Below are 14265 nucleotides of genomic sequence, written 5' to 3' on the forward strand. Positions count from 1 at the left end.
TCCACACCAGTACTCTTGTGTACCAGTTTTATTTTCTAGACATTCTAGTAGGTTAAATCACCTCATTTCCTGGGGCCACTTACCTCTGTGACTAATACAGCAACATAGTTACATTACATTACATTATTGTGATTTAGCAGATGTACTTATCCAGAGCAACTTACATAGGTTACAGTTTTTACATGTTATCCATTTTTACAGCTGAATATTTACTTAGGCAGCTGTGGGTTAAATACCTTACCCAAGGGTACAGCAGCAGTGCCCCAGCAGAGAATCGAACCAGCAACCTTTCGGTTGGTAGCGCTGCTCCTTACCACTGTGCTCCACTGCTACCCTGCTGCAGTTGTGCATCACTAAAGCACTAAAGCATTGGGTGAATTTAACAAATTCATGCTGAATAAAACATTGAACCAATCCTCCACGTCTGTAAACTGTTTTTTTAGGAACTGGAGTGGCAGATTTATCACCGACTCACCCCCACAGTCTGTGACTGATGTGAATTTTTCGCTCTGACATCAGACTGAGGATCCTGGGGAGGGTAGCAGACCGCCCCCTGCCTCTCTGTCCGGGTCCCCTCACCCGTCCCCGGGGAAATCAAACTCCCCCTCACTCACAGACCCCCACTGCAGGGATCAGCCTAATGAGACCACTGCCATTCATTAACGCTGGATCAAAGAGGCCCCAGAGGATGGCACACCACATCAGCTCACGTCTCTGTATCCACTGCAAATACAATTACTCAAACGCACAGAGAGAGACCACAATTATACAGAAGAGTTAAGACAATTCATATTCATTAGCTTTCGAGATTTACTTGTTTATGATATTGTAAGACTGTTTTAATTAGTAAATTTTAATTCTACATGTCTGTCTCATCCCCTCTGTGATTACATCAATTTCATGATCAAATAACCTTTTTTGTTGACGTATGTGATTACGTAAAAAAAAAAAGCAATACGTTCACAAAGTAATGTGGTGTGTATACGTACGTTCAGACTTGCAGCATGGACTTCTCCTCTGAATGTGGATTCTGGGCGATGGGTCTTTACAACAGTCCCGTTAGCAGTGTATTATAGCCAGATATAAATCACTGACACAAACAGCACTGTGTGCAATTAATCAGTGCACCTACTGCTAGCTAACAGCAGTGTAAGGATGGGGGCCTGTGAGTAGCTCTGCTCTCTCTCGCAGGGCCGGCAGTGGGAGCAGGGAGCATGTGAAGGCATTCCTGCACAGAGTAACAGAGCCGTGTGAGGCTGTGGCAGGCCCACCTGCCCCTGTGCTCCGGGTGATGAGGTCACAGAGAGGCGGACGCCTCCCTGCCCTCTGTGCCGCGGTCTGTCACCGTCAGGATGCAGTGAATGCAGTCGACAGACGCGCATACCGAAATGTGGCCCGCGTCCGCAGCACAATCCCACACATTCATGCCCGCTCCCCCGGCGTGGGACGTGACCTCACGTAACCCATCCCGTTGAATCATGTTTGATTTGGTGTGTGTTTGTACATGTTTGGCTTTCTTGTTTATTTATTTCTCTCATGACTGGGAGGAGGAAATTGATGTCAAACAATATGCAATTAGGGTGCGCTGTGTGTTTTGATTGTTTAATTCCGATAACAACTGGAAATTAGGACATTCTGTTTTTTCAAAATATATATCTCAGTGGGTTGGTGAAGCACTGGCTGAAATTAATAACAGAGTGTTTCAGATTTTTTGTGTTTTTCAGATTTTTTCGCTCAGGGTTTTGCCTTATTTGTACTTACACATCGCGTGAAGATAGATGAGTAACACTGCCCTCTAGTGGAAAATAAAAGATGGTACAGTGCCATTGCTCTTAAGCACTGCAATACAGTAAGGGGAGCAACGACTCAATGAGGAAATAAGATGTACCTGAACCTACAAAAGATGAAGAAGATCCTGGATTTAGCTTCAGGATAGTGCAACAGCAGCAAATAAAGAACTAAAGACAGCGGGCTACAATGTCAGGGATGTCAGCTGCCAGAAACAATGTCAGCTGCAAAAACTATAAGGTGAACACTGTGTTCCCCAAGATAATCCCCCTGTCAAGAGCAAACAATTATACTGAGCACAGCAGAACAGTAAACCAGCCATGGCACAGATATTTGCTTCACAAATAAACCATGATGTTGATGGCAGATATAGCTGAATCACATTTGTGGCTGGAATATATTACACACTGGAAACGAATGGTAATAAACATATCACAATGAGTATTTTTGGAAAGGAATGGGTGTCCATTCCCGTTTGATTAAAGACAGCGATTGAGATCCATGGATTCTGACAATCAACTGTAAGAAAGCATTGGCAACACTAAATGTAATGCATTACTAAGTAAAACCTGAACTCTTGTCATTTCAATGCAGGGCTCTGTATGTAATGCATGTTCCAGAAATTATTACCTGAAACAAAAAACCATTATATAACTTGGTACTGGAAATGTGACAAAAAGAGAAAGATGAATAATTCAGAAACTAACATTTATGTCATACTCTTGGATGGATGTCGGATAAACAAATCTCTCATGTCAGAAACAGTGGTCTCTTTGAAACATTTTCCTCAGGTATTCAAAAACCTGGAAGCAACTGGCAGCAGGCACTCAAAATAACCACTTCAAGACCGACAGACTATGGGCAGAGATAACGTACAATGAAGTATTTCATAACCAAAATAAGAAACATGTCTTTGCACAGAGCTGCACTGACAACAGCCCTTCTAATGCAGATTACCTGTCAATCTGTGCAGATTACTCAGGGTTGCATAAGAGCAATCATTTGACATCTGTGATACCACAACAAGAAACTTAAGATCAAAATGACAAATCAGTTTTTTTGTGTTCAGCTGTAATGAGGTACCCAGCTGTGGAAAGAGATATTTTTAATAGCCAAAATGACAGACCACAGAAGGTGTCCGATGAAGGAATCCACCAATGGTAAGCCTTCTGTCGAGGGCTGTCATCTGTGCAGCTCTGATGCAGGAATGCTGTGGCCACTGCCAAAGACCCTTACAAACCCCTCCAGCTGGCGGTCAGCCAGAGACCCAGCAACTTTGTCTTTAGACAGCTCAACCAGCTCTCTCACTGCTCCACCACACCACATACGACCTCTTAACTGCTTCATCAACTCTATGCACCACATAATTACTCAGAAACATCTGAGGATTGCTACAAGGAGACAGTACAGAAGTAAAATTATTTTATGAGGAACTGAAGCCTTACATGTAGGCTACATTATAAGTGATCACGAGGAGGCTGAGTTACAGATATACCGTTTACCAGCTATTTTGTATGTTGTTTTCTTACATAATACTGTTATTCAGCCGGCTGGTTTCTATATGGCTGACATGTTACATGGTTTTTACACGCATGTGCCTTCTACTACTGCATCTTCCACCACAACTTCCGCAGCGCTGCCATCTAGCGTGTCTCGAAGAGGTGCAACTCTCCGTATTCATTGTTCTCTATCCTTTTATTTCAATTCGCTAATTGATGTGACGATGCTGTTGTGCATTATTTCATGCGTGGGTTTTTGATCACGTGACAAGGTTGCAGTGTGTGGCCGCTCTTCTATTGTTTGAACGGATCGCTAAGAAACGGGAAGGCGAAAAGTGTTAAAAGATCGCCTTACAACCGTCTACGTTTGACGAACGCTGAGTTAGAGGTGTGCATGAACCATCTTAGGGTGCGACAGTTTCCGTTCTTCATTCTTGCTGCGTTAGACAGTTTTTCAGAGAGCGGTCTTTCAGCTACGCTTCTGCAAGAGTTTGCAACGTGCTGACAGTGAGTGTTGAACGAACATTAATCACACCACAAACAAGTGTTTGGAGAAAACGCACACGCCAGCTAGCTTGCTAGGTGCAAAGAAAGGATAAGATTAGTGCCACATCGTATATGCTGCTACTGAATATTGGTTGTATATTATGTTTGTTTTGTTAGTAAGCTACGTCGCTGTGGTACCTTGCAAGCGACACGAGGGTGCTTTTCAGTTAGGTCGACCACACAGCTACTACACGACTTGTAAGTTAGCTGACGCGCTAGATTTATGGAAATAATGAAGTTGTTGTGCGCATATGTGCCTAGCTCGGTAGCTGCACTATTAAGGCATCAAGGAAATTCCTGCAAATATACGTGCAAGGCCATATCGCATAAATAACAAACATCTAGCGAGTACCTGTTAAACCGTAGCCAGATCATGTTTGTCTTGTGTTTCGCACGGAACGAAGTGAATGATCAGGGCCTTAAAATGACTTTGCCTTATTGGCTCCATCAGCTGCATTTTGCAGGTATGGTATCAACAGTGCAATGCGTGGTCGCCAAACTGCTGTCGCCGTTGTGGAGAAGGGCAGAGGAAGAAGACGACCCTGGTTTTTGTGGAGCAGGTAAAGCCACCGACACTCACACATCGGACGAGTTCCTGCAAAGGTCAACTGATGGATTCGTTCACCCCAGTGTGGGCAGTGGCTAGTTTATACGTTTTATTCGAGATACTCAAATTCTGCTTGTGGACTGTATTGTGCCAGACTTTGTTTGGGAAGTACCACAGAGCTGTACTGTCATTGAGGGGGGTATGTACTGCATTTGTGACGGTATGGCATGTAGATCCACAGTCGGCTTCTTTGCTGTATTAGGACTGGACGTGATCCAGCAGGTACGGGATGGGGTGGTGACGAGGCTGTGCCAGGACTACGGGCTGATAGATGACAGCGTCTGCTTCACCGCCGCAGAGGTGGTGGGAGGGGTGCCGCTGCGCGTCGGGGACGAAGTGCAGGCCATCGCCGTGCGGGGCGGCGCCCACGGAGGCTGGAGGGCGATCAGGGTGAGAAGGGCAGGCGGGCTGCGCAGAGCCGGAGCTGCCAGACTGCGGCTGATGCCTGCGTGCTGTGTGCGGTACTCTTGCGCTTCGTCCTGTAGGTGAAGCCGATCTGTGACAGCTGGGGAGAAGGTGGAGGCGTGTGCCAGGAGTCGACAACCAGCCAGCTCAAGCCTCTGATTGGCACAGTGACGTCATGTGACCAGGACGGAGGCTTCATCAATCGGACCACGTTTTTCCCCCGCCAGGCACTGTGTGAAGGTATTAACAGTCCAAGTGCTGGACTTGCAGCGGGACGCTTCAGCTCGGTCTGAGAGTCTGTAACAGTAGCCAGTAATGTATACAGTAGTCTTTGATCTCCAGAAAAAAAAAATGAAGTATGAAAATTTCTGGGACAGGCTTGACCAGGCTGAATGTATGCACGAGTTACTGGGTTCCCTAGAAACTCCATCATCCATCTACAGAAGACATGTGTTTGAAGTTTTATTTCATAACAAACGTCGGTAGTGAGTGTTACCCTCTGTGATGTTGCATGTAGGAATAAACTCCCCCGTCTTTCCGCTGCACAGGTTTTGAGCCGATGAAAGGGGACTGGGTCCAGGCTCAGTATTTCATCAGTCCCAACCAGTGGAGCAGCCAGGCCCACTCTGTGGCTCCGTTACGGTACCGCCGAATGGACAACGTTAGTGCGCTTTTCCCCTACATTACATGACGTTACATGCATTTAGCAGACACTCTCATCCAGATTGACTGGCATAGGTTACGGTCTTATCCATTGATACAGCTGGATATTGACTGAGGCAATTCTGGGTTAAGTACCTTGCCCAATGGTACAGCAACCATGCAGGGAGTCGAACTGGCAAGCTTTGGTTACCAGCCCTGCATCTTGCTGTTATGCCTCACTGCTACCCCTTGACCTTATGACCTCCCGGAACCCCCCCGTTCCCCCGTCAGTACTAGAGCCTGTTGCCTCCCAGCCTTTCTTTTCAGGAAGTATGTTTAAGCAGAGCAGCTGTTGTGAAGAGGCAGGAATGGAAGGCGCTGGTTGCTGCGGTGTCTCTCCCCGTGTGCGCGTGCGGCGGTGCGGCGGTGCAGACACCTGCAGGCTGCCCGTCCTCACTCTTGCGTCCGCAGGTGCGCGTGTCCAGCGTGTTTGGCGGCAGCGGGGTGGTGGAGGACAGCGTGTTCTTCAGCCTGGAGTCCCTGCTGCTGCCCGCGCACTACCGGCCGTCCCCGGGGGACGTGGTCAGCGTGGTGGTGCTGGAGAGCAGCCAGTCCTTCTACTGCTGGAGGGCCCTGTGCATGGCCCCCAAACAGCTCGGGTACGTCCGGGGAGCGACTCAGGGGTGTCATTAGCGTTAATAGTGTTAATAGTGCCCGGTGCAGCTCGGCTGAAGCACCAGCCATACACTGAGCGCCTTGGCTCTCCTCAGCGTGAGCTCACGATGAGCGCCTTGGCTCTCCTCAGCGTGAGCTCACCCCAGTCCAGCCTGGATGCGGAGATGGAGAGTCTGCTGCAGAATAAGGCCGGTCTGCTGGTCAGCGATGAGGCTGTCTTTGGGACCCTGATGCTGGGAGAGAGTCGGGAGCTGCTCATCTGGATAGAGTGAGTCAGCCATGTATATGCATGCTTGTGTGCACGTGCACATGCGCGCACACACACACACACACACAGTAATATTGCTTTTGTTTCACAGCTACTTAAGCACTTTTGGCATTGCCTTCCCTATGCGCAAGGCAAGCCCAGTCCAGGCAGTTCTCGCAGGCAGTTCTCCGTTGGTGGAACGAGCTACCAAAGGCTATAAGAGCAGGGGCATCCCTCTCTATCTTCAAGAATCCCTTGAAGACTCACCTTCCGAACTCACCTTCTCGCCTAACATAGTAACATTTCTAACCCTCACCTTATTCTGTTGCACTTTATCTTATAGCACTTATCGGTTCACCTTTCTGTCTGCATTGTCTTGCTTTATCCCTCACAGCTCCCTTAGCACTTCGCACCTACTACAAGGCCTCCCTTCATACTGTAGCTTGAATGTATTCCTCGTGTTGTAAGTCGCTTTTGAAAAAAGCGTTTGCTAAATGAGTAAATGTAAGCAGAGTGGGAAAAGTCAGTTTCACTGTGTGTTTTTTGGATGGTACTGCAAACAGCAGTTGATCCATACTGACTCTGCTGTGGTCATTCAGTGACCACTGCGTGGTGCTTGCTGTCCTCCCTTGTCCTACAGGAACCAGGGCTCTGAGGTCCAAACCCTGCAGTGCTGTGAGTTTGCAGGCTGGGGCTCGGAGGGCCAATTCACCCTTGGCCCCGTCACCGAACCAGCGGCCCCTCCTGACACACACTCACAGCCCGGGGCAGGAAAGGGGGCTCCTTGTCGGGCTGCCGTACCCCAAATCCTCTGTGGAGGATTCTACTTCCCCTCAAGCCCCCACCTGACCTGTCTGCACCGGCACACTCTGGTGGGCTCCATGGCCAGGTTCGGCCTCTACCCGTTACCCCTGCTTCTGGAGCCTGCTCCGGAGCTGAACACAATCACGGAGGAAAGTGATGAGGAAGAGGAGGCCACAGAGTCAGAGCTCCCCCTGCAGGCCTGTGCTGAAAAACCCGCAATAAGAACAGAGGAGAAAAATGTGCAGATTTCCCCAGGAGAGAAGATCTCCGTGACCGTGAGCTGCCGAGCCAAGTGAGTGTACACTAACGTGGGCGTAGATATCGCCATTCATAGTGTGCTGCAGTATAGATGCTCCTTTGGCTCATTTCTTCAGTTGTATGGTGTCATGTCAGACAGACAGACAGATGGTTGTCATGGATATGACAGTTGTGCTCTCTGTCCCCCACAGGAATGTGGGGCGCTGTACTGAGCTTCTGTTGCTGCATTTCCCCCATTTCACCATTGGGAGGCGCCTGGAGGTGACAGTGAGCAGTCAGGAAGAGAAGCTTCTGCAGCCTACTGCCCCCTACAGGCCAGCGGCTCCACTCCGCAAACAGCAGGGAGTCCAGCGGGTGGTCACTGTGATGGCTCCGCCGCCGATCCGGTAACGAGCCCGTCTGAGCTTCGAGGCGGCGCCGCAGCAGTGCTCTGTCTCTCTGCTCTGCGTCTGTGAGCTGATGTGCTTCTGCCTGCACAGGATGATGAAGCGCCACCTGCCGAATTACCTGCCGAATTACCCCGTGCCCCAGGCGCTGCGAGACTGTGTGGAGGGACAGGGAGACCTGCTCGTGGCTCAGCCGGAGCTGGGAGAGGTGACGCGTCTCCCCCCTTTTCGCCCCTCATACCTGTCTGTTCTCACCCTCACCTGTCCATCTTCCTCCTCTCACTCCCCTTCCCCCTGAAGCCCCCCCCATGCTGTGGGTTGGGTCTGTGTGCTAGTGTTCCCCCTTTGTGTAGCAGTGTACTGGTATTCAGGCTTTGCCTGCAGCAGTGTTTTCACAGCGTGATGGTGTTTGGGCTGTGTGTAACCCCGTGTGTCTCCCCCCCCCCCCCCCCCCCTGCAGCCCTTGTCCCCTGCCTCCATGCACGCCCGTTTCTCCGCCCTGCTCTGGCTGGAGGAGCTGCAGGCCGAGCAGGAGCTGCGGGAGTTCAGCCTCATTGGCGCCCTCCTGAGGAAGAGCGCCGCCTACCTGCACCTGGAGGTGGCTGGGGTGGCCGAGGGCAGGCCCAGCGTCTTTATAGGTGAGAGAGCTCAGAGCTCCGCCCACCGGAGCTCATGCACGGATTCTCGACCCATCAGACTCAGTTACCTGTGCTGTACAGCTCCTCTGTGTGTCAGCCAGGGTAAGTTGTTATTATGTGTGTGTGATGTGCAGGTGACAAAGTTCTGCTGAAGAAGCCGCTGGATGGGGTGGTGATGGAGTACATCGCTTATGTCACTGAGGTACAGGGGAATATCTTACAGCCAAGGGCAGGATTCAGTGCTGAGAATGAGAGTCTGTCAGGTGCGAGTTACAGCTCGCAGTGTGACACTGCAGTGGAGTTGGGGCGTGTGTGTGTGTGCGTGCATGCGTGAGTGAGGGGGCTCGGCTGTGTGACCCTGCCTTGTGATCGTGGCTGTGCCTGCTCTCCCTCTGCCACTGACTCCAGATCAGTGATGAGGATCTGAGTCTCCGAGTGAACAGCGATTTCCAGCACCGCTACCTGGGGGAGCCTCTGGATGTGGAGTTCACCTTCAACAGGTAGCCAACCTGGACCTCCTCTGAGAGGGGGGGGGGCTGCATTTGCATTGGCTGATGGTGAAACCAGCCTTAAAACGTGCTTTTGTCTTTAAAGTATAAACCTTTTCTTCTGTTGTGGCAATGTGACACATTTAAAAACATTTCTCTGAATTTGTGTGTATTGGCATGGCTGATGAAAGCTGAACACACTCATTGTGTCTCAGTGTGTCAGGCCGCTGTGCTGATGTCATGCTGTGCTTCCAGGCTGACCATGCGCCGATGCCACTGTGCCCTGGCCCAGACCAAGCACTTTGCAGAGAGGGGTGAGCTGGATTTCTGTTCCTCAGCCTGCGTTCCTCTTCTCTGCCGTTTAATTACACCCCCCCCCCCCCCCCCCCCCCGCATACGCAGTGCTGTTCCCCTCCAGCGTGGAGCTGCAGACGCCGCTGTGGACGGGAGAGTGGGGGCCGGCCCCTGCGGACACCGCTGGGAAGGAAGAGGGAGAGACCCCGGAGGGGGTGGGGGTGAGAGGACCTCAGAGAGGCCGCGTTAAACAGAAAGACCAGCCATGGCTCTGTTGTTAAAAGAAAGCAGCTTTGCTTCTGAGACGAGGACAGACGTGTGACTGTAATGTCTGATTTTTGTTTCTAGGGGGAGGGCTCTCCCTGCAAAAATGGCAAAAATGGACTGAACCTGTTCATCGACATGGTGTCCGTGGCAACCCAGACCAAACCAGGTGATTGTTACTAGGCGGGACACAGCGTAGTTTTGGGTGTAAATTGATGCTGATTGGAGCAGGTTCACTCTGTAATCATAACTATGTTGGCATTCCCTTGGTCTCAGACTCTGGTGTGGAGTGCAGGCCGATCCCAAAGCCAGGGCAGTTCTTCAACCCCTACCTGAACCCCGCCCAAGTGGAGGCCGTCAAGCGCATCCTGGCGGCTGAGTGCCGCCCCACCCCCTACATCCTGTTTGGACCCCCAGGCACGGGCAAAACCATCACGCTCATTGAGGCCATTCTGCAGGTGTGGGCGTCTCCATGGCAACCACTGTATATAAAGGGCAGCCAACTCTAAATGCTGCACACAGCCACAGACTGGGGAAATAAATCCCTTCTGACGGTCATAGTATTGCTAGTCTGTTTCTGTTACTGCAGCTGTTAACAGGTGGGGCTGTGGGGCTGGTGACAGCAGGATCGGGGTGATCTGTCGTCACCCGCTCGGTATGATGTCACTTCCTCTTCCTGTCAGGTCTATCACCGTGTGCCCAGTAGCCGCCTGCTGGTGTGCACTCCCTCCAACAGCGCCTCAGACCTCATCTGCCTGCGGCTCCATTACAGCGGGTTCCTGCGCTGTGCCAGCCTGGTGCGCATCAATGCCACCTGCAGGCAGCTAGAGGTACTGCAGGGACATACAGTACATGTTTCTGCTTAGCTCTGTAAGGCGCTTTCCATTCCTTCTGTAAGACGCAGTGGCTGCTCTCGGCTGCTGTGATCACACGCAAACTTCAGAGACACCTAAGTGCCCCTCCCATAACCACCCCCCAGTCAGTCCCGGAGGTGCTGTGGCCGTACTGCCGGGCGGGAGAGGATCTTCGAAACGCCTCCTTCCACAGGATAGTGGTCAGCACCTGCTCCAGCGCCGGCATGTTCTACCAGATCGGCCTGCGGTGAGGGGGGCGGGGCAGGGCGGTGGGTGTACTCAGTCACTGGTCTGGGAGTGTTGTTAGCCCAGTCTGACATTGTTGCTCATTTAACTGGAATGGATACACTTCTGTTCTTGTGTGCTGGAAGTGGCCCTGGATAAGAGTGTCTGCTAAATGAATGTAATGTAATGCCATGTCTCTCTCAGCGTGGGCCACTTCACACACGTGTTTATCGATGAGGCCGGTCAGGCCACCGAGCCAGAGACCCTGATCCCCCTGGGGCTGCTGTCAGAGAAAGACGGCCAGGTTAGACTGACCTCAGAACACCTCAGCACACCTCAGCAGCATCTCCACGGCACACATTTAACACCCGCTACTGATCCTGAATCATCTCAGCCAAAATGAACCGTATTTAAAAACGGCTGATTTCCAGAGAGAGACAAAATTCCATTCTTGACACACAACCTAAAATAACCAAATAACCACACCTGTTAAAGAAAACTGGGTAATAGTGTGTCAACCCCCCCCCCCCCCCCCCCCCCCCCTTCTTCAGATAGTTCTGTCCGGAGACCCCCAACAGCTGGGGCCGGTGGTGAAGTCTCGGCTGGCCTCTGCGTTCGGCCTGGGGGTGTCTCTGCTGGAGCGTCTGATGGCCACACCCCTCTACTCACGAGACGAGAGGGGCTACAACCCCTTACTGGTGAGTCATAGCGGGGGCCGCGTTTATGACAACCCCACCCTGTCCCCCTAGACACAGGGGCTGCAGACCTTCACCTGTGAGTCATTTTGTCGTATTCTTTTGTTTGATCGTTTTATGAAGATGATGCAAACCAGAGATGGTCTGAAGATAAAGTTATCATTTTGCAGGCTGGATTGCTCTACACTGTAGTTCTGACCTGGTTGGTTTGATTTGTATGGGGAAACCTTTGTCTAGCCATTTACATTTTAGGCCCACTGTTATTAACACAGAACTGTTATGGTATTTCCCAGGTATGGATCTTTGATTCCCACTTTCTGAAATTTTGCACGGAGCTATTGAATCTAATGGAATTTTGAGAGAGTGAATATCTGCTGAGAACACTGCTGCCTAGTAACCTAACGACAGTCACGATGAGTCATCCTGCCGGTCTGCTTGCATGTTGATTACTGGCACCTATGGCGTGTGGATGAATGAGTGCACACTGACCATGTGAGAGAAGCGGGCTCAGTGTCACCTGTGACTGGTCACATGGGTAAAGCCCAATCTCGTTCCGCTCCTGCAGGTGACCAAGCTGGTGTATAACTACCGCTCCCATGAGGCCCTGCTGGCCCTGCCCTCCCGCCTCTTCTACGCTGGGGAGCTGTGTGTGCGGGCCCAGCGTGCCGTGGTGGACGCCCTCTGCCACTGGAACCGCCTGCCCACCAAGGGCTTCCCGCTCATCTTCCACGGGGTCCGGGTGAGGGCGGGGGCCGTGGGATCAGGGCCTCTGATTGGCTGTGAGAGGGAGACCCAGGAGGCTGTCCCTGTGGGATTGGGGCCTCTCTCTCTCTCACCCTCACCTCTCACCCTCACCTCTCTCTCTCTCTCTCTCTCTCTCTCTCTCTCTCTCTCTCTCTCTCTCTCTCTCAGGGCACTGAGATGAGGGAGGGCAACAACCCCTCCTGGTTCAACCCGAGCGAGGCCATCCAGGTCATGCTGTACTGCTGCCAGCTGGCCAAGAGGCTCTACAATCCCATCGCTGCCACGGATATCGGGATCATCGCCCCCTACAGGAAGCAGGTGGGACATGCACATTTCACCATCACTCTGAGCACACATACACTGTACATAATGCAGAAGGACTGTATCTTCTTGTGTGTGTTTTACCCTGCAGTGTGGAGTTCATTCTAACCAGAGCCCAGATCATCCTCTCAGTGACTCATTTACTGGTGTCTTTAAAACGAGGCATTAAGCTTGACAAGCTGGTAGATGAAAATGTGCCCATCTTGAGTAACAGAGTACTGAGAGATCTCTCCTCTCCTCCTCTCCCCTGAGCTGAGCCGGTCTGAGCCTCATCCCTGTGTCTGCTCTCCTCCTCTCCCCTGAGCTGAGCTGGTGTGAGCCTCACCCCTGTGTCTGCTCTCCTCTCCCCTGAGCTGAGCTGGTGTGAGCCTCACCCCTGTGTCTGCTCTCCTCTCCCCTGAGCTGAGCCGGTGTGAGCCTCACCCCTGTGTCTGCTCTCCTCTCCCCTGAGCTGAGCTGGTGTGAGCCTCACCCCTGTGTCTGCTCTCCTCTCCCCTGAGCTGAGCCGGTGTGAGCCTCACCCCTGTGTCTGCTCTCCTCTCCCCTGAGCTGAGCCGGTGTGAGCCTCACCCCTGTGTCTGCTCTCCGCAGGTGGAGAAGATGCGTATCCTGCTGCACAGGGTGGGGCTGATGGACATCAAAGTGGGCTCCGTGGAGGAGTTCCAGGGCCAGGAGTTCCTGATCATCCTCCTATCCACGGTACTGCACCCGTCTGGCCTGGGTTACGTGTGCTTTTTCCCTAGCCATGTGGTCATGCAGTCAGTTTTATGGTGAACCCTCGTATGGGCTGGCACAGGTGTATACAGACTGTGCATACAGGTCACTGCCTGAAACAGGAGTGCTGAGGTGAGGTGTACAGGTGAGTGTGCTGTTACCTGTGTGTGTGTGTGTGTGTCTCAGGTGCGGTCCAATGAGCTTGCAGTGGGGGAGAATGGACAGTGCGCCTTGGGCTTCCTCTCCAACCCCAAGCGCTTCAACGTGGCCATCACACGCCCCAAGGCGCTGCTCATCGTCGTGGGCAACCCGCACGTCCTCGTCAAGGTGAGCCGCAGTGCCTGCTGCGTTTCCGCCACCTGTGCACAGGTGCTGCGTGACAGGAGGAGTCATCGCTGTGTCACCGCCGTCAGCAGTCATGCTTAACGAGCTCTGCTGCTTGCAGGACCCCTGCTTCAATGCCCTGCTGCAGTACTCCATGGAAAACGGTGCCTTCCTGGGCTGTGACCCTCCTGCCTCACTCCAGACATGCAGGTTTGTGTGTGTGTGTGTGTATGTTTGCAGCAATAGCATGTCCCAGCTCAGAGAGCACGTGGGCTATTATGCTGGTGGTTATCAGGAAGAGGCAAAAGAAAGTAACCCACATTTAAAGAAACGGCAGGGGAGACATTCGGTGATGCCAGTTTTGGTATTTTAATGCTAACCTGCGATGTGTTCATTTCTCTGCAGGAGAGTGGATGAGAGGGGGGACTCCAAATAAAGGGGAACCACCAGCAGCTGTCACCAGCACCTCACTCACGGCTGCTCCACGGTGTCCACCTCCTTGCTGTGTTCAAATAAAACTTATATATCACCTGAACTGCGGCGTGTCTGCATCCTTCTCTTCACCTGTCTCATCCTGAGTGCACAGAGGCCACATTGCACTCCTTAATCCTGGAGGGAGCTGCTCTCTGGCAGGTTCTCCACCTCTGTAAAGCACCAGTGTCCTCAGAGCTGGGGAGGGAAGCTGAACGGGCTTTCAGTTGAACAGGCTTGAGTGCCTGGCTGGGAGTGGAAGCTCATCAGCATTGTGGTCCTCCAGTGGCGCTGTTTGATCCGCATGGGTTGCCTTATGAAACGCCCAAATGGGAATCATGGCTGTGAATCGAAGATGAAGATGAAGATGAAATAT

At 51.9% G+C, this 14265-nt stretch overlaps 1 protein-coding gene across 1 annotated transcript; it reads left to right on the top strand.

The window, feature by feature from the left end:
- The first annotated feature begins 4299 nt into the window (after positions 1-4299).
- mov10l1 (Mov10 like RISC complex RNA helicase 1) lies at positions 4300-13882 on the top strand. The gene is made up of 26 exons (XM_036519644.1): positions 4300-4378; positions 4643-4830; positions 4926-5085; positions 5394-5506; positions 5959-6146; positions 6293-6430; positions 7050-7505; positions 7663-7857; positions 7951-8065; positions 8318-8495; positions 8630-8697; positions 8904-8995; positions 9239-9297; positions 9386-9498; positions 9626-9710; positions 9818-9999; positions 10225-10371; positions 10521-10642; positions 10825-10924; positions 11172-11318; positions 11881-12054; positions 12228-12377; positions 12972-13079; positions 13281-13421; positions 13540-13628; positions 13824-13882. The coding sequence occupies exons 1-26, from the start codon at positions 4300-4302 to the stop codon at positions 13852-13854; spliced, it is 3618 nt and encodes a 1205-aa protein (XP_036375537.1). The 3' UTR covers positions 13855-13882.
- The last annotated feature ends 383 nt before the right edge of the window (positions 13883-14265 follow it).

The sequence above is a fragment of the Megalops cyprinoides genome, chromosome 25 (genome assembly GCF_013368585.1).
Source record: "Megalops cyprinoides isolate fMegCyp1 chromosome 25, fMegCyp1.pri, whole genome shotgun sequence".
Classification (NCBI taxonomy): Eukaryota; Metazoa; Chordata; class Actinopteri; order Elopiformes; family Megalopidae; genus Megalops; species Megalops cyprinoides.